At 46.0% G+C, this 23,916-nt stretch overlaps 1 protein-coding gene across 2 annotated transcripts; it reads left to right on the plus strand.

Moving 5' to 3' along the window:
* Positions 1 to 6,013: 6,013 nt before the first annotated feature.
* On the plus strand, positions 6,014 to 10,912 carry LOC118558590. 2 transcript variants are annotated; one of them, XM_036129046.1, is made up of 3 exons: positions 6,014 to 6,176; positions 6,329 to 6,398; positions 6,603 to 10,912. In XM_036129046.1, the coding sequence occupies exons 1-3, from the start codon at positions 6,147 to 6,149 to the stop codon at positions 9,635 to 9,637; spliced, it is 3,135 nt and encodes a 1,044-aa protein (XP_035984939.1). In that variant the 5' UTR covers positions 6,014 to 6,146; the 3' UTR covers positions 9,638 to 10,912. The 2 variants fall into 2 exon arrangements, with proteins under 2 accessions (XP_035984939.1, XP_035984938.1); XM_036129045.1 differs by having other exon boundaries at positions 6,329 to 10,912.
* Positions 10,913 to 23,916: the final 13,004 nt, after the last annotated feature.

Genomic DNA, 23,916 nt, shown 5'->3' on the forward strand with positions numbered 1-23,916 from the left:
TGTGGTGAGGCTGAGTTGCTAAAGGAGGCCAATCTGACCCATGAACTTTGGTCACGTTTGGTGACATTAAGTATTGGCACCCCTTTTTGAGGCCCTTCCCAGTACAGGATTTGGACCAAACTGACAGAGTACAATCACCCGGTGATACTGAACACAACCATGCTAGCGGCTAACGGTTAGCATGTTGCTAACCAGAAGTAGCTTTAGAAAGGTCCTACCAACTTCTGCTTAGCCGGGGTTGTTCTGCCTTTACAGACAAATAGAGGGCTACAGCTGTGAGGGAGTCTCCATGACAACCCTTTTAGCCAGAGGCTTCTAGGAGGTCCATTGACTTAACATGGCACCTTTCGAAGGGCACTGTGGGTGCTGTGAAGACCGTAGGAAGCTGAAATTCGCAGTGTTACTCCCCGTTAGTATTTTTGACGGTACCACGAGGCAGGCGCCTTGCTAAATTTCTTCAGAATTTTTTTAGTTGTTCTTAATCTTCAAATTCTTCAATTTTTTTTAAATTTTTCAAATTGTTCAAATTCCTTTAAATTTGTTCAAATTCTCCAAATTTCTTCAAAATTTTTAAATTCTTCAAGTTTGTCAAATTCTTCAAATTTTTCAAATTCCTTCAAATTTTTTGAAAATTTTCAAATATTTCAAATTTCTTCAAATTCTTCAAATTTTTCAAATTCCTTCAAACTTTTTCAAATTCTCCAAATTTTTTCAAATGTTTCAAATTCTTCAAATTTTTCAAATTCTTCAAATTTCTTCAAAATTTTAAAACTTCAAATTCCTTCAAATTCTTCTATTTCTTTAAATTCTTCAAACTTTTTCAAATTCTTCAAATCCCTTCAAGTTTTTAAATTTTTTCAAATTCTTCAAATCTGATTTCAATGTTTTCTGCATATTCTGCTCAATCATTCTGCAGATTAGCATTCTCACTGCTGTTTCGCAGGAACAGCCTTTTCTAGTTAGAGATATCTTGAATTATTCAGCTTTTCCATTTAAGATATCTTAAATTGACATTCTGACTAGTCAAAATGACGTTACTGATATCTTGAATTACGAAACGGCTTGCCATATATCATCACACAGGAACCGGAGGCGTGCGCTTTTGTTTTCAGAGAAGCTAAAGGAGGGTGCTGTAATGCTTTGTGCCGTCTCGCATGTGAAAATCAAGAGCTAGCTGGCTTTACCATAATTCCCAAGAGGCAGATGCTTTACCACAGTATAAAAACTGCATCTGGTTATTAACAGAACTGGCCCAGGCTGAGGAATATTCCTTATTTCCAGCTTGGACATGAGTCGACAGTAGCGCTTTCAGCTAGCCGTTTTTCAGTGCATTGTGTGCGTCGGCAGCAAGTAAATCCGAAATTCTTTGCAAATTTCTTAAGCATTCTTCAAGTATACTATTTTCGCCCTCTCTGCATATCCCATACTTAAAAAGCTCTTTCTATATTGTGGCATTTTCTTACAATTTTGTCGAAAACAGCCAGCGCCATTGAATGTTCAGGCAGCTTTGGGCAGCCTACAGCCAATAAGGGGCTTACACGCAATGTCTTATTTCAGATATCTTAAATTGTAATTCTGACTAGTCATAATTACGTTCGAGATATCTTAAATTACATCTACGGATGTGTGACGCTTTCAATGACGAATCCGGTGACGTAATTTGAGATATCTTGAAAGGAATTTTGACTAGTGTTATGGAAATATAATCATATATATATATATATATACATAATAGTGTAGCTTAAAGTAATACAGATGTTAACTTTAACCCAGTAACCTAAAGAAATGGATGTGTGTGAAAAACAAAGGGTGCATGCAAACTTCAGATAGATACCAGGAGCAGGAAGCACCAAGGCCATATGACAGTCTTGTAAGTGATAACACTGTTAAAATGCTTGCATGAGGGTGTATGTTGTTGCAGTCAAACTCCCAGGAACCAAGCTAGGAGATAGATTATATTCAAAAGTCAAAGGTTAAGAAACAGATGTGTGCAGCAGACTGAATGTCTCATGTAGGTCCAGCCCCGCTTGGACTGTCTGTGTTAAAAGGGGGGGGGGGATAACGTGTATGTGTTGAGACAGGCTTCAGACACAGGCAGAGAACTTAAGGTATTCGATGCTGTGATAAACGTGTAAGTGTCTCCCACTTTGGAATTCCAAATTGTAATAAATATATGTTTAACTGTTGTTTTTGCCTCTGAATTCACTGCCTTTTTTCTCTCTGTGCCAAATCTCCGACCGGGTGAGACGAGAAGGGGTGAGGGGCCGTTGGCTAAACGGGCCTCACAGGTGCCGGTCTCGATAACTTGGAGCCGTGACCCGGGTTTTGGCTGTGAGTAAAAAGTCTGTTTGAATATTGGACACGAAGGAGGACCTTGCCATAAGCATCACGGGTCGACCCAAAACAGGTAAGGAGATTTTCTCTCCATTGGCAAACCTTAGTTGTGTAGGCAAAATTGAGTGATGCTTTTGGTTTTAGGGAATCTCTTCTCAAAATATCAGAGGCTGAACAGTACAAATAGGTTTAAATAGAATTTATGTTGAAACCGAGAAATGAGAGAATGAGAGTTATCTGTATGTCCACGTCGGAAAACCGTAAAATAAGATAGAAATGATAAAAGAGATAAAAGCCAAGAAGCCGTTAAGTTGTGAGGCTGTTGAAAAATAAAATAAAAGACAATAAAAAAGATAAAATTACAAAGATAAAAAATAGTCTCGGAAGTTGGTCGCTCCCTCTCCATGACTGACGAGTCTGGGGAAATTTTAACACTGAGGTGGAACGTTACCTCGGAGAAAGGGGACTCTCCAAAGAAACGTAGCGATAGGAACGGCCAAGAATACAAAACCATCTAAAAGTTGAGGCTAAGACAGCAAGACCTTTAAAGTGAGCTGTAAAAGAAGATAAGAGATTAAAAGGGGCCCCAAGGGAACATTTAAATTGTTCTCTAGCATCAGAACGGGGATTCTGATTGCACGACGGTTAGACCGAGGTGGTATTTAAATGAATAGTGGGTTCCGTCGACTACGGAAAGGGTAAAGAGGACCTTCCGTGATGCGCAAGGCTGTCTGTCTTAAATGTTGTCTGTCCTGGTCGGTTCAACAATTTTATTTTGGTTTAAATGGGATCCATGGTTTGAATGATTAGAAGCTCTGGTGTGAGTCTGTCTCTTTGTGTGTGCGCGGCTTCGAAGTCTCTTGTGTGTGTGTGAGAACGGGTGGTTACGCATGCGTATGTGTGGCTGTGAATAGCTTTGCACGTGTTCTTTTTGCGGTGGAAAAGTACTGAGTCAGGAAGCTGTGTATAGCCCGGATCATGGCGGGAGCTTTTGATCAGGAGTTTCAGGACGATGCATGGGGTTCGGCCCCTTGGAAGTCCTTGGGTGAACAAGTAGAGGCGCTGATGGGTTTTGTTGAAACGCATGAAAAGTTAGATAAAAAGACCCAGTCGGCGTGGAGGCAGAAAGTGCTTGGAGCCGTTACAGCAGAAGAGAAACGGCTGGAACACAGCGAACCCCTGGGCAAGTATTTGGTGAAACAATATGCTAAAAGTAAGAAACACCTTACCTTGTATTCAAAGACAAAAATCTGTTGGTTTGTTGCATTTTGGGAAGCGTGATCAGGAAAACGCAGATAGAAAAGTTAAATCATGGGAAAAACTGTTGGTAATTTGGCAGGGTATTAAACATTTGTTTGAAACAAAAGAAGAAACAGTACAATCTCCTCCGCCATACAATATAAACACTACTTCTTCCGGATTGTATCCAGTTCTGGATGTTAGAGGCGGAGAATTAGTAATAGAAACGCTCCCGGCATATACTCCAAGGGGCGATATATGTTCAGATAATGCTCAACACCCGCATACGTCATTTAATGCACCACCCATATCCCTCACTCCTTTTAAGTCTTGTGAGCCTTTTCTCGCTCGAGCTGCTCGCGAGAACTCGTCTCAGTCTGTTAACAGGCCTTCTTCCCCGCCTACAGCCTGTCAGATGACGAAAGCAGACCCTGAGGAGCATGCGTTGCACGCCCAGGACCCTGGAGTAAGACCGCCCTCTAGGGGCTGTTCCTCTGTATCTTCAGAAGACACACAACCAGCAACAGGTTTAAATCATGTTGATCTTAATAAAACAGGAACTAGATCACCAGCAGTATCAACTAATGTCAAGTTTAATAACCCATGTTCATTGGAGCCTGAGGTTAATGTAAAAATGTCACTAAAAGGGATTTGGCAGGAGGACAACGCCACTGATTTGTTAAATGTGCCACTGTTGGATTTCTCCTTACAGGGAGAAACGCATGCTGAAGAAGACATGGTTGATAATAATGGGTTATATCATTCTACTGAAGAAGCAGATTTTGCCAGGAGACAGAGAACACCACGCACTCGTGGTGTGGGAAGAAATTTAAAGGATCGCTTTCACAGCATGCATTCAATGACAACTCGTTCTCAAGGTCCCACTAGAGTGCAGATGCCTATATTACAAAATAATGTGGGCACAGAAAACTATGTCCCTTATTCATTTGGAGATGTACAAGCCCTGGTGGACAAATTGCCTAGTATTGCAGCTGGTGGCAGATTGTGGCTTGCCGAACTTGATAATCTAACTAAAGGAACTAAACTGGCTTTGGGTGATTTTAGAGCTGTTCTAGGCCGTTGTGTTCCTGCTTCAACTGCAGATGACATTGAATATGAAGCTCGAACATCCAATATTGGAGATGAAACTTTATTCTCTTCAGTTATCACTCGTTTGGGGAACGCAATTAGAGAACATTTCCCATTATCAACTCCTGCAGCGGTTCCCAAGTTTGACTGGGATCCCTTACAGCATCCAAAGGATTTCATTACTCAAGCTGAAGAGAGTTGGATTAAACACACAGGTGTAAATCCAAAAGGGGATAGTTCTAACTTGGGTGAATTATTCAGGGAAGCTGTCCTGAAAGGTGTGCCTCCTTTGGTGTCACAGCTGATGAAACAGAATCCTGAGATGCCTGGTTGTGAGTATGCCCGCTGGGAAAAACATCTTGTACACCATTTGCATGTTGCTCAGGATGTAGAGAAGAAGAAAAAACAAGAGAAAGAGGATATTCATGATCAATTAATCAAATTGCAATTATTAGATGCTAAACGGCAGGTGAATCAACGTAAACAAGAAAAAACTGAACATGTTATGGTTTCGGCAGTTGCATCACCTGGGGCTCCATCCCCGATGGTGACACCTCAGTTTAATCCAATGCAAGGGGGAGGGATCCCCCCTCCTGTTTTCTATCCTCCATGTAATTACAGATCTGCGGGTTCTGCGCGTGGATTCGGATGGCGATTTGGTGGACGGCGTGGACGGTCAGGTTGGAACCGTGGTCTGAGAGGACGAGGTGGATATGGCGGACCTGGGAGAGCACCTGTCGACATTTGCTTTAACTGTGGACAAGTTGGACACTGGGCAAGGGATTGTCAATTCCCACCAGGAGGTGAGATTGTGCCACCGAACCCTAATATGGCCCCGCCTCCGCAAGGTCAGTACCCCCAGGTCGGAGAAAACTTTTATGGACAATTTTGACACATCCCTGAGAATAACTCCAGCAGCGTGAGTTCCGCAGACCCCATGCTGCCAGCGAAGGTTGGAGAAGAACACATGAACTTTTTAGTCGACACTGGAGCTACATATTCCACTATAATCAATCAGCCATCTGCCTCTTTGCTGTCGACTAAGACTGTGTCACTAATGGGTTTCTCAGGGAAGGAACAGTGTCTGCCGATGACTTTACCACTTCCGGTGAAAGTTGGAAACCAGAAACTGCATCATTCATTCGTATGGTCTCCATCTACACCTGTCAATTTGATGGGAAGAGACTTGTTGGTTAAACTGGGAGCCGCAGTGCTTTGTGGACCTCAAGGTTTGACTGTTACCTTTCCAGACGGTTCTTCTCTAGCATGTGGTCACACTTTCCAGGATGGACAATATCTGGTTCGGCCCGTGGGGGAAGTGTTTGCTGACATCTACTGGGGACTCTTAACAGAACCTGCTGAAGCTGGTGTTCTCTCGGTGTTCCAGCTATGGAAGCCTTGGATTCAAAGCCTAAGTTCCTACCTGACTCCACCTGATCCTCCACACGTCACTCTGTTCTACGACAGAAATCACGCAGATTGGTATGAGGAATCATTTGCTGCAGAACTTGAAGGTAACCCATGGACAGTCACATCTAAGAACATGTATGTGGCCCCTGAGGGTGTGGCAGCTGCAGTGATGTTAACTCCTGAACAACAGCAATGGTATATGATGTCAGATGAAGCATTTCCTCATATTTCTCTTTCTCTCCATTCTGAGCGACAGGCCAGTGAATTAGGAGGGATGGTTAAGCGTTCCCTCCAGACTACTGATTGGGCACCGACCAGCGTCCCAGGTTTGCTGTTTTCAAATTCCACTAACACATATCAGATTGTTTGTGATGTCTCTGACAAAGTTCTTTTGAAACATGAGCTTTTGACTCGACACCATGGCAGGGAACGTACCGACCATCATAAAGCAGCAGAGATGTTGGATGCTCTCCCATCACAACTCTGGGCAACCAGTCCCACGGATGTGGGATTAGTTTCATGTGCTCCAGTTTCATTTCAGGTTGCAACTGACTCTCCTATTTGGGTGAATCAGTATCCACATAAACCTCAAGCGGAGGAAGGCATTGCTGATACCATCGCGGGCCTTTTGACAGCTGGAGTTTTAGAACCCTCTGTATCAGCCTGGAACACACCCATTTTGCCGGTGGAAAAGAAACAAACTGGTAAATATCGCATGGCACATGATCTTAGAGCTGTAAATTCTGTTTTGAAGACACCTACAATCCCTGTACCTAACCCATATGTGGCCATTTCCAGTTTGGAGCCCTCTCAGCAGTGGTACACATGTATCGACTTGGCGAACGCATTTTTCTGTCTTCCTTTGGCTGAAGAATGCAGAGACGTTTTTTCATTCACTTATAAAGGTCGCCAGCTGCGTTACACCAGACTGCCACAGGGATTTGCCCTATCACCAGGTATTTTTAATCAGGTTTTGAAAGATGTTTTGCAGACATGTCCTCTGCCAAGAAACACCACCCTTATTCAGTACGTGGACGATCTGCTGTTGGCTTCACCAACTGCTGAGATCTGTCTTCAGGCTACAGAACTGGTTCTGAGACACCTCCATGAACATGGGTTTAAGGTCAGTAAGGATAAACTGCAAATTGCCAGAAAACAGGTTTCTTTCCTGGGCCGTGTCATCTCCGCAGGAACAACCAGCATGTCCTCCAGTCATAAACAGAGCATTTTGTCACATCCTAAACCGCTGCGCGTGAAAGACATGCTGTCTTTTCTGGGATTAACTGGTTACAGCCGTAACTATATTCCCGGCTATGCAGACCTGACGCAGCCTTTGAGGGACCTCGTGAAGGCGCAAGGTATGAGAAAACTAAATAATGTTTTGATTTGGACTCAGGAAGCGGAAGAAGCATTTGTTCTGCTTAAACAACGACTTGCATCTGCTGCTGAATTGACTCTTCCAGACTACTCTATCCCATTTTTTCTTGATGTTTCTGCAACCAGATTTGCTTTAAATGGCATCTTGTTTCAGAGAAGAACAGGTGAGAGAAAAATTTTGATGTATATATCGGTCATGTTGGATAACGTGGAAAAACGTCACCCCCAATGTACACAATATGCAGCAGCAATAGCCAGAATGATTCAAAAGACTGCACATTTAGTCATGGGACACAGTCTAACCATTTTGACAACTCACAGTGTTGTGGCTTATGTGAATTCACAAAGCTTCACTATGACTGCACTCAGACAACACAGGCTGTCCAAAATTTTGGAAGCACCCAACATCACATTTACACATGAAGGTGTGAACATGGCAGATGGCATGACGGATGGCGAACCTCATCAATGTGAAGAATTGGTTTCCAGGATGGAGAAGGTGAGACCAGATCTAGAGGCTAGTCCTATTGAAGGCCCACAGGTGAGACAGTTGTTCACAGATGGCTGTTGTTTCAGACATGAAGGTGAAGGACTCAGGGCAGCCTATTCTGTTGTTGAACGAATAGGCTCAGGATTTGTAACAAGGAAGGCAGAAAGGTTACAAGGACCTCAGTCAGCGCAGAGAGCAGAGCTAGTAGCAGTGATTGAGGCATTAAAGTTGTCAGAACAACAGGAGGTAAATGTATATTCAGATTCAGCATATGCCACAGGTGCAGTTCATGTGGAGTTATGTCAGTGGTTGAGAGCAGGATTTTTGACAGCGGGGGGTAAACCTATAAAACACGAGATGGAAATGAGAGAGCTGGCCGATGCTTTGTTATTACCGGCCAGAATTGCCGTGATAAAGTGCAAAGGACATGATAACAGTAATTCAGCCATTGCATTAGGGAATCAGGCTGCAGACCAGGCTGCCAAAGCAGCCGCTGGATATGCGCCTCAGATGATGATGGTGACGGTGGAAGATGAGCTGAGAGAAGAGTTGAGCATGAGTAACATTAAACTGTTGCAGAGCAGAGCAGCTCCGGAGGAGAAGAATATGTGGAGGCTCAGAGGAGCCTCAGAGCAGGAAGGTTGCTGGAGAGGGCCAGATGGCAGACTGGTTTTTCCTCCAGGTTTGAAACAGAAGCTTTTTTCTGAGGCACATGGTGTTGGACATGTGGGTGTCAGACAGATGATGGACAACCTGAACCATTGGTGGCATCCATTTATGTCAGATATGGTCAAACATTTTGTAAAAAGTTGTTCACTGTGTGGGCAATTTAACTCAAAGAAGACTTTGAAACCTTTGCAGGGCAGATTTCCTTTGATCACAGTTCCTGGGAAGGAAGTGATTCTTGATTATACGGACATGGTGACCCCTGCTGGTGGTTTTAAGTATTTGTTGGTGTGTGTGGACGCTTTTACAGGATGGCCAGAGGCCTGGCCTGCTAGAAGAGAGGACAGCAAAACTGTGATAAAATGCCTCATTAACCATTACATTCCCAGGCACGGGTTCCCTGAAAAGATCAGGACTGACAATGGAACCCACTTCAAGAACCAGGACCTGCAACGAGTGGAGTCCAGTTTAGGGCTCACACACAGGTTTGGCACTGTGTATCGCCCCCAGTCGCAGGGCAAAGTGGAGAGAATGAACCTGAACTTGAAGAATAAGTTGGCTAAAATCTGTGCGCAAACGAAACTATCATGGGTTGATGCCTTGCCTCTCGCTCTGATGTCAATCAGGTCTTCGGTTAATTCAACCACAGGATTTACTCCTTACGAGCTGGAGACGGGAAGAAGCTTTCCTGGGCCCCAACGTCGACCACCGGGAACTGCAGACGACCTGCAGAGTCTGACAAGTAAGGAGTACTTCTCACAGTTGCAGGCTGTGCTGGAGGCGTACACCAAGATCCGTGGACATCCCAAGGAAGGAGAAAGAGGAACGCCACCTCCGGACGTCGACTGGGTTTGGCTCAAGGTCATCAAAAGAAAGTGGTCAGAGCCGAGGTTTACGGGACCCTTCAAGGTGATCGAGAGAACCTCACATGCGGTGAGGTTGGGAGGAAAAGGTAATACGTGGTTTCATTGGAGCCAGTGTGCACCAGCAGCAGAACCTCAGAGGTCGTTGACGGAGGTTCAGGAGGTTTAAAGGAGCGGATCAGCTGATTGGGCTCAGTCAGCTGTGCATAGAACCAGACTCAGGGTCAGAATAAAGCCCTCTGGTTCTTGACACCACAGGCAGTCTACCTGTGTGTTGAAGTTCCTGCCTGCAGATTCATCACGTTGTATTGAGTGGCTGTGGGACGCCACCCTTCTTCTACGAACGTCTGAAAGAAAGAAGTTGATGTCATTGTAAAAAAAAAAAAAAAACGAAAACCTTGTAATCATTTGTGGTTTTATATGCTTTTTATCTTTCTAGCTTTAAATATAACAGATGTTTTGATCTACTTTTTACAATATTTTTTGATTTTATATTTCTATAATATTTGACTTGTTTGGACTGGTACACAGTCATTAGGTTACATTTGCCGGTGAAGGACCTTTGTGGTAAGCTGGTAATAGTTTTAGGATTTGTTTGATCTTACAAGGGGGTTGTTTTTGTTTCATTTTTTGTCATAACCTTCTTTTTCAGGTGTGGGGGCCAGTGTACCCTTGGTCTATAGATTCTCCTTTTTAAAATATATTTTTTAGGATATTCCGGTTTTTGTATGAAGTTAAACATGGGGCAGAAATTGGGTACTGGATTGGTTCAGCGGCAGCTGACGTTGGGTTTATGGGTTTTACTTCTTATGTTGTGCATGCTTGTTTTCAGCATTGTTATTCGAGGAGCAGGTGCTGCTGATCCTATCAGGCGTCAGGAGCGGGCCATTCAGGATACAGATGATTGTCTGACTCAACATCGTGGTATTGAACTGCATTACACTTTGGGTACAAGGGTTGTATTTGAATTCGATTTATGCTCAGTGGTAGATTGTGGTAGTGACCCATCAGTCTGGCAGGACTCTGATGTTTATGCTTGTGTGTCTCCGAAGGGTATTCCAGAACCTCCTTCTCGTTGGTGTTACTACTGGGTTTATATGAGATGGCATACCGGAAATAAGGCTGTTCCGGTTCGCCATGGTGGGTTTGATAAATTATTACAAGAGGCATTAACCATTACTAGAGGTTCTCATCGGGTGGAACCAGGTGTTAATCCTATTATCCTGACCATTTCTGGGTTGAACATTAATCCTTATTTTGGGGCATACACTGGGGTTTATTCTGCATTTAATAGTGGAGTTAGTAAGCCCAAACCTTGTAGTATTAGTCCGTCAGGCTTTTATCTTGTTCTTGGAGCAGGTTCACCGAATGACGGTCCTGTTGGTTTGCTTAAACTTTCTCTACATCATGCGACTACTTCTGGTGAACTGATTAGTTCACCAGAAAGGGGAGAGACTTATCCTTTTCAGGAGGACCTAATGTAGATTATAATAAATTGACCCCTGGTAACATTCTTAAGAGTTCTACAGGGGATAGGAGACGTAATTTGTGGGTTTCTTGGATGGGTCAGACTGCCAGACAATATACGGCTGAGAGCTGTGTAGCATGTGCCGCAGCTAGGCCAATTTTAACCACAGAACCAGCACCTTTGTTTCCTTTTGAGGATCCTACAGGATATAATTGCATTTTAGGGTTGACAAAAGGCCGCTCGGTGGGGTGTGAGTTCTATCATGATCTTTTCCCACCTATAAACAACGACACTATCCCTGGGCCGTTTACTCCTGGTAATCAAAATAAGCAATATGTGTGTTTTAATTTCACAGGGTGGGGGATAGAAGTTACGTCCAGGGTAGGAGTAATTCCACCTGAATGGTGTCAATGGGTGTTTCCTGTGAAAGATATAGCAACTTGGGCAAGAGCTGGTTTGTATTATTATTGTGGCGGAAAGCAGTTGTTTGTCCGGATCCCTTTTGACTCTGTGGGTGTGTGTGCTATGGTAAGGTTGGTGGCACCACTGTTGTTAATGGGACCGGGTTTAAATCAGGAACACTTGTTACATAGAATTAAGCGTAGTTCTGATTTTGATTTGGCACGTAATTCTCCTACATACATAGATTCGATCGGGGTTCCCAGGGGGGTTCCCGACAGGTATAAGTTGGTAGATCAGGTTGCAGCAGGTTTTGAATCCATATTCCTTTGGATTACTCCTAATAAGAATGTTGATAGAATTAATTACATACATTACAATGTGTTACGTTTGTCTAATCTGACTAGAGATGCAGTTGAGGGGCTAGCTGAACAATTAGCTCCTACCTCTCTTATGGCTGTTCAGAATAGGATGGCACTGGATATGCTTTTGGCGGAAAAAGGGGGTGTTTGCGCCATGTTTGGAGATATGTGTTGTACGTTTATTCCTAATAATACAGCACCGGATGGCTTGGTGACTAAAGCTTTAGAAGGTTTGAGGACTCTGAGTAAAACGATGCATGAACAATCAGGAATAGATAATCCTTTGGATAAATGGCTGACACAGGCTCTGGGTAAATGGAAGAACTTAATTCTTTCTATGATGCTTTCTCTGTCAGTGTTTTTGGCAATTTTGGTTACGTGCGGCTGCTGCTGTGTCCCCTGTTTGAGAACTCTCGCTGTTCGCTTTATTGTCACTACTCTTGAAAAGGGCACAGTTTCCTCGTCTTCTCCCAATAATCAGATGTTACAGGTGGGGACAGAACCTTCTCTACAGGATGTGAGATTGGAGTTGGTTCAGTATCATGGGGTGATATAATGAGATTTTTCCGGTATTATCCTGTTTGATTTTCTGTTGTTCTATGCAGATATATTGTTTTGCATGTGTTTGATTTTGTGATACTGTCTTATTAGTTACTGCGGTATGGTTTTTACATTTTTATGCTGATTATGAGTTACTCATTTAATTTCTTCTGATTTATTTCACTGTGTTGATTTTGATGTGTTTGACTTGCTAAGGTTAATTTTTGCATGCTTTGTTTCTGATGTTTGCTCCAGTGTGTTTATCAGATTCACAGGGGTGTTTTTTCTGTGTCTCATATTCTTAGTTTATGCTTTTATATTTAGTACCTGCATTTTTGTGTGGACTCTCTTTGTGAGAGTCCAAAAGGGGGATTGTTATGGAAATATAATCATATATATATATATATATATATATATATATATATATATATATATATATATATATATATATATATATATATATATATATAATAGTGTAGCTTAAAGTAATACAGATGTTAACTTTAACCCAGTAACCTAAAGAAATGGATGTGTGTGAAAAACAAAGGGTGCATGCAAACTTCAGATAGATACCAGGAGCAGGAAGCACCAAGGCCATATGACAGTCTTGTAAGTGATAACACTGTTAAAATGCTTGCATGAGGGTGTATGTTGTTGCAGTCAAACTCCCAGGAACCAAGCTAGGAGATAGATTATATTCAAAAGTCAAAGGTTAAGAAACAGATGTGTGCAGCAGACTGAATGTCTCATGTAGGTCCAGCCCCGCTTGGACTGTCTGTGTTAAAAGGGGGGGGGGATAACGTGTATGTGTTGAGACAGGCTTCAGACACAGGCAGAGAACTTAAGGTATTCGATGCTGTGATAAACGTGTAAGTGTCTCCCACTTTGGAATTCCAAATTGTAATAAATATATGTTTAACTGTTGTTTTTGCCTCTGAATTCACTGCCTTTTTTCTCTCTGTGCCAAATCTCCGACCGGGTGAGACGAGAAGGGGTGAGGGGCCGTTGGCTAAACGGGCCTCACAGGTGCCGGTCTCGATACTAGTCAAAATGTAATTGAAGATATCTTGAATTATTATTCTTCCTAGTCAGAATGTAAATAAAGATATCTTAAATTACCATTCCGGATAGTCAAAATGTAGTTTTGTCTAGTCAAAATGCATTTTAAGATATCTGGAATGTAATTACGGATAGTCAGACGAAACCGAATTTATGTTAAAACGGCTTGCCATAACTCACCTGTTGTCTCCGATTCCCTGGTTTCAGCCAACTGAGCATATTTGCGAGAATGAATGAAGTAGCGGGCACAAGCTGCTTCTTCTACGCATTGTGCTTAAATGCGTAGAAGAAGATAAATTCATATTACGATGAAGTGTAGAACAACACTTTTTAAAATAAACAGATTTTCATGTCAATACATTTTATTTATTTATTAAATTTGCTGTTTTGATTTTTGTTTCCACAAAGGAAATTATTATTTACACGTCTTTATGGTGTGGGGAAAAAAACACTGTCAAACCGCCATTACAGATTTCAGCTCGCGCACCCCCTAGTGGCAGCTCGCGCACCCCTGAGGGTGCGCGCACCACACTTTGGCAATCCCTGGTCTATAAGAATGACAATGAAGTCGGAATAATTAGTTATAATTGTAATGATCTTGCAGACAACAGGAAAATAAAACTTATATTCATGAGGCTGAAAAAAAAGACCATGATCTTTTTTGTCTTCAAGAAACACATTCAGCAATTTTAGATGAGCATAAATGGAGAAAAGAATAGGATGGTCCAATTTTCTTTTCACATGGTCACAGAAATTCAAAAGGTGTTATGATTTTGATAAAAAACTATTAATTTTCCAATTTAACTCTATGGAAAAAGAATCACAAGGACGCTGGTTAATATTAAATATAATTATTCAGGGTCAAAAGATGTGCGTTTTCAATCTATATGGGCCAAACGTAGACAACCCTCAATCTTTACAAAAGATTCAAATTGTTATGGATGCATTTGATTTAATAGATATCTGGATATTTAAAAATCCTAAGGTAGTACGGTATACCTTGAGAAGACAAAACCAGGCAAGTAGTATTGACTATTTTCTTATACCATATTCATTGTTAAAGTGACGGCAATATCAATTGATGGCAAACTGCGCTCAGATCATAATTGTATAGGATTAAACATTGCAATTAAGGATAATATATACGTGGGCCTGGATATTGGAAGTTTAATCAAATGCTTCTACAAGATGATGAATTTATTAAGAAAACTAATCAATTTATTTGTGATTTTTTTAAAAAACATAACGTAGGATCTTCAAATCCCCAGATAGTCTGTGAAGCCTTCAAATGTTGTTTAGGGGGATATGCAATTGCTTATTCTTCATGGAACAACCCCCTCAAAATAGCAAAACAGGTATTAAAGAAAGAAATTGAGGATCTACAACAGGTTATTGTTGGTAGTGATTATCCGAATAATGAACAAATCAATTTCTTAACAACCAAACAAGAGGAGTTAGCCGATTTGGTTGAAAAACAGTTAATGAAAAATTATGATTGCAACAGTGCAATTTGGATGAAAAACAGTAAGAAGTGTTCACATTTTTTTCTAAATATCCAAACAAATGGAAAGGTATTGACTACAAACGCCATATTGTTGAAAGAAATAGAAAAATATTTTAAAAATATTTTTTTGAATACGGTACTTCATCCTGACACAATACAATTCTTTCCAGAAATTTATGAAAGAAAATTGAGTTCTGAAGAAAGTAGTTCCTGTGAAGGCCTCATTAGAGAAGAAGAGTTTATGGAAGCTATTAAGGCTTTTCATCCAGCGAAAACCCCAAGATCAGATGGAATACCTATTGAGGTTTATCAAGTATTTTATGAAGAAACCATTACTGGCTAGTTTTAATTATTCATATATAACAGTTTTTTGTCAAACTCTCAAACAAAAGGTCTTATTTCCCTGGTATTGAAACAGGAAGGAAATGGCCAGTATAAAGACCCAGCATATATTTAAAAAATTGGAGACCAATAGCACTTCAGTGTTATGATGCTAAGATCCTGGCAAAATGTTTGGCTATACGACTTAAGTCTGTTTTACCAAATATTATTCACCAAGTCCAATCATGTTTCTTACAAGGAAGACATATAGAAAATAATATTAGACAGCTGATAGAGTTAAGTTTAAAGGAGAAGTCCGGTCAAAATCAGAATTCAAACTGCTGAAAGTACTTTAAATATAAAACTACTACATACTGTGCAAAAAATTATACGTTTTTTTAATTATGAATAATTTTAATTTAATCATGTTTATGTGGCGGAATCTATCTTGGTCAAGAATAGTACTGTCACCTCCCATTTTTTGACGTCACTCGGCGGACCCGCAGTTGAGCAAGTTTCAACGCTCTGTTTGTCACGGTGCACTATTTTCCAACATGGCGACGACTGGTGTTCTGTACGAAGCAGAGAGTGATGAAGTACTTAGTGACAGTGATGAGAGTTCCGTGGAGCTATCATCATCTGATAGCGATATGGATTTTTTTAGAAGAGTTTCTTGACAGAAACCGGACTTTTGACGGAATCCAGCGTACCTATTTCCAGTGCAAACTTAGTCGGGTCCTACAGTATATATGTATACACGCGCATGTGTGTGTGTGCGCGCTCCGCCGCAGCACGGCTTTTCCGGCGCTGCAGCGCAGCGCGCACACACACACACACACACACACAGCGGAGGAGAGATCGCTGAAGTGACTTAAGTTATATATTTGGCCTCTAGTAAAAAGGGCAGGTGGTCATTATTGTACAAATATTAAAATATAAGAGCGTTCCAGCACATGCTGGGGCGGAGGGATACCACATCACATAATGACAGACGGAGACACTTTTTCGGGAATATTTAGAGCAGGGGTGAGTTTGACTTTTCTTTTTAAAGTATTTTTATTCTGTAAATATTGTGTTAGCTGTAATATAATGATTGTAAGTGGAAATAAATACGGGGCGTGTGTGCTGGAACGTCAGAAAAAAAATTAAATAAATGGGTAGTTCACTTTCATCCGGGTTTTTCGCGCATGCGCGCCGGACTGATGGGCCCGACCAATTTGAAATGCGTTCCGCGGTCCATGGTAGCTTCAATAAAAATGATGATCCTACCTAGATTTAATTATTTATTTTCAATGGTCCCCAATAAACCATCATCTGACTGGTTTAAATCTCTAGACTCTTCCATTTCTAAATTTCTTTGGAAAGATAAACCCCCACGTATTAGCTTAAAGACAATACAGAAGACTAAAGACAGGGGAGGATTAGATCTGCCTAACTTCCATAACTATTACTTAGCAAATAGGCTACAATACATCTCTAAATGGATAAAAAATAGTCTTTTAGATGAGCCTTGGTTAGATATAGAACAGGAAATGTGCAATAATATCATGATTTCAGATCTGCCGTTTATAAGCTCAAATATAAAACGGCATACATGCTTCAAAAATATCAACATTAGTTCTACTCTGACAGCATGGTGGGAGTTCCTCAAAATGACAAAGTCATCCCTTATCCCATGCAGTCGTACACCTATCTGGAATAACCCTGATATCCTACAAAATAATAAATTGATAAACTTTACATACTGGAAGAATAAAGGTATTAAATATCTGGAACATCTACTTGACGGAACCGAGTTCATCAATTTTGCTAAACTAAATATGCAATATGGCATTAGTAAAAATAAATTCTTGGAATATGAACAACTTAAATCTATAATTAAAAATAAATATAAGCATATTAATGGTGGTTTACAAGTCCCAACTAATATAATAGAGTTCTTAGATTTAACCCCCCCCCAAACTACTGTCTAAATCATACAGGACACTGACTAAAATAGATGATTCGATATCTCTTCCTATAATGAAGTGGGAAAAAGATTTATCAGGCACCTTTGAACAAAATTTCTGGGCTCAGACATGTCTAAGAACTTTCAAATTGACTAGAAACACCAACTTACAACTAATACAATACAAAATCCTTCACAGAGTACACTACACAGGACAAAGATTATTCAAGATGGGTCTGGCACAATCTAATATCTGCCCACACTGCATAGGCAATCATCCTGATAATTATTTTCATGCGTTATGGTTATGCACACCAGTCCAGAGGTTCTGGACACAGATATGTAAGGACTTATCAAGGTGCTTGAGCTGTAAAATTACACCATCCCCATCAGTTTGCCTGCTCGGTAATTTTGAGGAAAGTCCTCTGAAAAAAGAAACAGTTTACATGGTTTTTACTGCTTTATGCATCGCAAAGAAAACTATCCTCATGAATTGGAAAAGTAAACAAAATCTCAGTATCAATCAGTATAGAGATCTTTTGTTGGATCATATTAATCTAGAGACGGCATCTGCTTCCACATCTGATTGGTCTCTTTGGGCTCCTCTGATCAACACCATCACTTAGTGGAATAGGGGGCGGTGGGTTGCTTCCTGCAGGGCGCAGTGGCTGGATGGAGGGGTTCCTGGGGCCCTGGGGGCACTTGGAGTAGGGCACCTGGTGGATCCGCCTCCGGGGTCTGTTGCCCCCATCTGGGAGGAGTTTGGGAGGCCTACGGGTGGCCTACAGCAGCCGCTTGCGGCGCTCTTTGGGAGCTGCGTGTTGACGGACGTGGGTTACTGACCTGGTAGCTGTGCTGCCGCTGGGTGGGGCCGGGGTGGGTCTGAGGGTCTGGGGTCCCTGGGGCGCGCCGCCCTCGGGCGCGGGCCCCGGCGGGGCCTCGGGGGTTCCGGTTCCGGGGGGTGTGCCGCTTTTGGTGTGGGCCGGCGCGAGCCCGGGTGTCCGCCCCTGCACGGGGCCTCTGGTGCGCTGGGGGGCCTCGGGGCCCGTTGAGCTGGTAGGGGGGCATGGTCATTAACACCTCTGGGCAGATGCTCTTCTCCTTCATTGGATAGGCACTCTGCCAGTGGGGGGAGGGGGAAAGGAGGGGGAGTAGGGATCTACCCAGCCTGGATGTCTACTGTCGAATGTATGGTGAGTTGTTTGAACGTTAGTGTTGGGGAGGGATTAAATCCACGGGTGGGGGGGGGGGGGGGGGTTGACGTTCTGGTGGGCTTGTGTCCGGCCCCCTGTCCCGGTCCTGGTCCGTGTCGTCTTCCGGTGCGGGTTTCACCTGGGGGGTGGGGTTTGGGATGGCTCGTGCGGGCCGGCTGGCCAGGGTCCCCCCCTCTTATTATTATTATTATTGTTATTATTATTATTTTTATTTATTATTTATTATTTATTATTTATTTATTTATTTAGTTTAAGTAGGCTTGGTGGGTGGGCTGGGGGGGCTGAGGTGTTGGTCCTGGTGGGTGGTTGGCTGGCGGGCCCTGCGGCCTCTCCCTGGCCCCCGGGCTACGGTGGTGCCGCTGGCGAGGCCCCCTTCTCTGGGTGGGGCTTTCGGGGAGCGGGGGTGCCTATTGGAGTCAGTAGGGGAGCTGGCTCCCTTGGTTGGCTTCCCAGTCATTTGCTCCCCATCCCCGGACTCCTCCCTCTGCCTGCTCCATCACGCCGCCACACATGTAGGTCATGAGGGAGGGGGCGTTACTGGAGGTTGCCACTTTCTGGTGACGCCCCTCTCCCCAATTTTATCATGCATCTTAGACACTTTCACTTCAAACATTTTTCACATCGCACACTCATATAGGCCATGGTAGGGGTGGGGTGGGGGGAAGACGTCTGGGGGGGGGGGGCTTATGTTGTGTGGGCCTCACCTCGGACGGCTCCCTTCACCTCCTCTCCCACTTAGACATTGAGGGTTCTGGGCAGTCACACGGAGGGGGTGCGCTGGCAACAGCTACCTTCCGGAAGGGGGGTGGGCTGTGCCGTGCATCCCCTTCGGCGCTCCCAGTTTTTAAACGCACTTGAGAACAACATGCAACAACACAACATTTGAGCAGGCGTAGGGAGGGTCGGGGTCTTCTGCACACCCCCGTTCTCCGATGGCGGCAAGGAGTCTGGGGCCTGGAGGAGGTGCGGGCCACTGTGTCCGGGGTCTTGGCGGGGGGCTGCGGTGTGCAGTCAGCGGCTTGCCAGGTCTGGGGCTGATGCCTCTGCTCCCCCCAGGGGGCGGGGGGCAGGGATGGCAAGGGTAAGGTGGGGGGAGGGAGGGGGTTTATTAGGTATTTAGGGGGAGGGGGGGCTCTGGCCGGGTGGCTCGTGCGGGTCGTGTTGGCCCGCCCTCTTGGGGGGGCCCGGTCCGGGGGCCGTCTGGTCTGGGGCCGGGGCCGGGGGTCGGGCACAAGCAGTCGTATAGTCGATTTGGGGTGACCCCCCCCCCTTTGGTCAGTGTTGGATGTGAGTGTTATGTAAGAATGTGTGTACAGCGTCTTTTTTTTTTATTTTCTGTGTGTGGTGAGTGGGGCACAAGGGAGGGATGGGGTGAATGAGTTTTTTTTTTTTTTTTTTTTTTTCCAGGTATGGGTGTGGTCCGCTCCCTCTCCCAAGAACATCTCAAGTCTCCGATAGGTGCGGAGCCCATCCCCCCACGTCCTGCCCTCCTCCACTTCGTTGGCGGGCGCCTTGGCCCCCTGGCGCATTGGTTGGCTTCGGGTTTGGGGCGGGTTCCCGGGCGTGCGCCGGCCCACTCCCGGCGGCCTCTTCGCGGGGCTTGGCCCCCCGGGGGGCGGCCGGGGCCCTCGTCGCGGGGGCGGGGCGCCCCTGGGGCCTCTGGCCCTCAGGGCCCATGGCCGGGACCACTTCAGCGGGGCTAGCTGCCGGCGGAGCCCACGGGCTCGTCTCCGCGGCTCTTGAGGGCGTCGGCATTGCGGTGGCTGGGGGATTTCCTCGGGGTCGTCTCTGCTCCTTCCTTGGGGGGGGGGGGGGTTGCAGATATCCTGTGTCGGCCCCTCCTGGGCGACCTGCTTTAGGGACCCCTTTGGGAGTCCGGGGTTACGGGTCCCCTGACGCCTGCCTCTGTGCTCGGGGAAGGTGGGTCTTCGGTTCTCCACAATCACTATCAAGCTATTTCTGGATAATCTTCACCTAAACTAGTGCACTTTCACATCTCCCACAGGTGCTGGGTCCCAGGTATTAAGTGTTCACTTATATACAGTAATCTTATAATTCCGTTCCGTTCCGTTGTCTTCCGCTTATCCGGGGTCGGGTCGCGGGGGTAGCAGCTTCAGTAGGGAGGCCCAGACGTCCCTCTCCCCAGCCACTTGGGCCAGCTCCTCAGGAGGAATCCCAAGGCGTTCCCAGGCCAGCCGGGAGACATAGTCCCTCCAGCGTGTCCTGGGTCTTCCTCTGGGTCTCCTCCCGGTGGGACGTGCCCGGAACACCTCTCCAGGGAGGCGTCCAGGAGGCATCCTGACCAGATGCCCGAGCCACCTCAACTGGCTCCTCTCGACGTGGAGGAGCAGCGGCTCTACTCTGAGTCCTCCCCGGATGACTGAGCTCCTCACCCTATCTCTAAGGGAGAGCCCAGACACACTACGGAGAAAACTCATTTCAGCCGCTTGTATCCGGGATCTCGTTCTTTCGGTCACGACCCAAAGCTCGTGACCATAGATGAGGGTAGGAACGTAGATCGACCGGTAAATCGAGAGCTTCGCCTTTTGGCTCAGCTCTCTCTTCACCACAACGGATCGGTACAGCGCCCGCTTCACAGCAGACGCTGCACCAATCCGCCTGTCGATCTCCCGCTCCATCTTCCCCTCATTCGTGAACAAGACCCCAAGATACTTGAACTCCTCCACTAGGGGCAGGACATCCTCCCCAACCCGGAGAAGGCACTCAACCCTTTTCCGGTTCAAGACCATGGTCTCGGATTTGGAGGCACTGATTTTCATCCCGGCCGCTTCGCACTCGGCTGCGAACCGCTCCAGTGAGAGCTGTAGATCACGCCCTGATGAAGCCAATAGGACCACGTCATCCGCGAATAGCAGAGACGCAATCCTAAGGCCACCAAAGCGGATCCCCTCAACACCTTGGCTGCGCCTAGAAATTCTGTCCATAAAAGTTATGAACAGAATCGGTGACAAAGGGCAGCCTTGGCGGAGTCCAACTCTCACCGGAAACGAGTCCGACTTACTGCCGGCAATGCGGACCAGACTCTGACACCGGTCGTACAGAGACCTGACAGCCCTTATTAAAGGGTCCGGTACTCCATACTCCCGGAGTACCCCCCACAGGATCCCCCGGGGGACACGGTCAAATGCCTTCTCCAGATCCACAAAGCACATGTAGACTGGTTGGGCAAACTCCCATGCCCCCTCAAGAATCCTGCTGAGGGTGTAGAGCTGGTCCAGTGTTCCACGGCCAGGACGAAAACCACACTGCTCTTCCTGAATCCGAGATTCGACTATCCGACGGACCCTCCTTTCCAGAACCCCTGAATAGACCTTACCAGGGAGGCTTAAGAGTGTGATTCCTCTGTAGTTGGAACACACCCTCCGGTCCCCCTTTTTAAATAGGGGGACCACCACCCCAGTCTGCCAATCCAGGGGAACTGCCCCCGATGTCCACGCAATGTTGCAGAGCCGCGTTAACCAACACAGCCCCACAACATCCAGAGCCTTAAGGTACTCAGGGCGAATCTCATCCACCCCCGGAGCCTTGCCACCGAGGAGCTTTTTAACAACCTCGGCAACCTCAGCACCAGAGATGGGAGAACCCGACCCAGAGTCCTCAGGCTCTGCTTCCTCAATGGAAGACGTGTTGGTGGGATTAAGGAGGTCTTCGAAGTATTCCGCCCACCGACGCACGACGTCCCGAGTCGAGGTCAGCAGCACACCACCCCCACTGTAAACAGTGTTGGTACTGCACTGCTTCCCCCTCCTGAGACGCCGGATGGTGGACCAGAATCGCTTCGAAGCCGTACGGAAGTCTTTCTCCATGGCCTCTCCGAACTCTTCCCACGCCCGAGTTTTTGCCTCGGCGACCAGCCGAGCCGCCTGCCGCTTCGACTGCCGGTACACATCAGCTGCTTCCGGAGTCCCACAGGCCAAAAAAGCCCGGTAGGACTCCTTTTTCAGCTTGACGGCTTCCCTCACCGCTGGTGTCCACCAGCGGGTTCGAGGGTTGCCGCCACGACATGCACCGACAACCTTGCGGCCACAGCTCCGACTAGCCGCCTCAGCAATAGAGGCGTGGAACATGGTCCATTCAGACTCAATGTCCCCCGCCTCCCTCGGGACGTGTTTAAAGTTCTCCCGGAGGTGGGAGTTAAAGCTCCGCCTCACAGGGGACTCCGCCAGACGTTCCCAGCAAACCCTCACAGTACGTTTGGGCCTGCCCGGTCGGACCGGCTTCCTCCCCCGCCATCGGAGCCAACTCACCACCAGGTAGTGGTCGGTGGAGAGCTCCGCCCCTCTCTTCACCCGAGTGTCCAAGACATGCGGCCGCAGGTCAGATGAAACGACAACAAAGTCGATCATTGAACTGCGACCTAGGGTGTCCTGGTGCCAAGAGCACATATGGACACCCTTATGCTTGAACATGGTGTTTGTGATGGACAATCCATGACGAGCACAGAAGTCCAACAACAAAACACCACTCGAGTTCAGATCAGGTGGGCCATTCCTCCCAACCACGCCCCTCCAGGTCCCACTGTCATTGCCCACGTGAGCGTTGAAGTCCCCCAGCAAAACGAGGGAGTCCCCAGGAGGGGCACTCTCCAGTACCCCTTCCAAGGACTCCAAAAAGGGTGGGTAATCTGAACTGCTGTTTGGCGCATAAGCGCAAACAACAGTCAGAACCCGTCCCCCCACACGGATGCGGAGGGAGGCCACCCTCTCGTTCACCGGGGAAAACCCCAACGTGCAGGCACCGAGATGGGGGGCAACAAGTATGCCAACCCCAGCTCGGCGCCTCTCACCATGGGCAACTCCAGAGTGGAAGAATGTCCAGCCCCTCTCAAGGAGACTGGTTCCGGAGCCAGAGCGGTGCGTCGAGGTGAGTCCGACTATCTCTAGTCGGAACCTCTCAACCTCGCGCACAAGCTCAGGCTCGTTCCCCACCAGAGAGGTGACATTCCACGTACCAAGAGCCAGCTTCTGCAGCCGAGGATCGGAACGCCAAGGTCCCCGCCCTCCACTGCTACCCGTTACACATTGCACCCGACCCCTTTGGCCCCTCCGACAGGTGGTGAGCCCATCGGAAGGGGGACCCATGTCGCCTCTTCGGGCTGAGCCCGGCCGGGCTCCATGGACAAAAGCCCGGCCACCAGACGCTCACCAACGTGCCCCACCTCCAGGCCTGGCTCCAGAGTGGGGCCCCGGTGACCCGCGTCCGGGCGAGGGAACACGAGGTCCAACAATCGTACTCATCATAAGGGGAGTTTTGGGCTGCGCTTTGTCTGGTCCCTCACCTAGGACCTGTCTGCCTTGGGTGACCCTGCTAGGGGCTTAAAGCCCCTGACAGCATAGCTCCTAGGATCACTGGGACACTCAAACCCCTCCACCACGGTAAGGTGGCAGCCCAGGGAGGGGGTAATCTTATAATTTATTTATTTATTTATTTATGTTTTTTCACTTTCTTTTTTCAAATATCACATTACACATGTCAGCTTACATAATAATATATATGATTTAGCAATGGCATCTAGGTGTTATTCGAGTGTATCTGTTGCTTTATGTTTGTTGGTTGTGCTGTTCTTTTTGTGTCTCTTTCCAGGTGATGGAGCAGACAGAGGACGTTTTATC

Source organism: Fundulus heteroclitus, unplaced genomic scaffold (assembly GCF_011125445.2).
Source record: "Fundulus heteroclitus isolate FHET01 unplaced genomic scaffold, MU-UCD_Fhet_4.1 scaffold_132, whole genome shotgun sequence".
NCBI classification, from domain to species: domain Eukaryota; kingdom Metazoa; phylum Chordata; class Actinopteri; order Cyprinodontiformes; family Fundulidae; genus Fundulus; species Fundulus heteroclitus.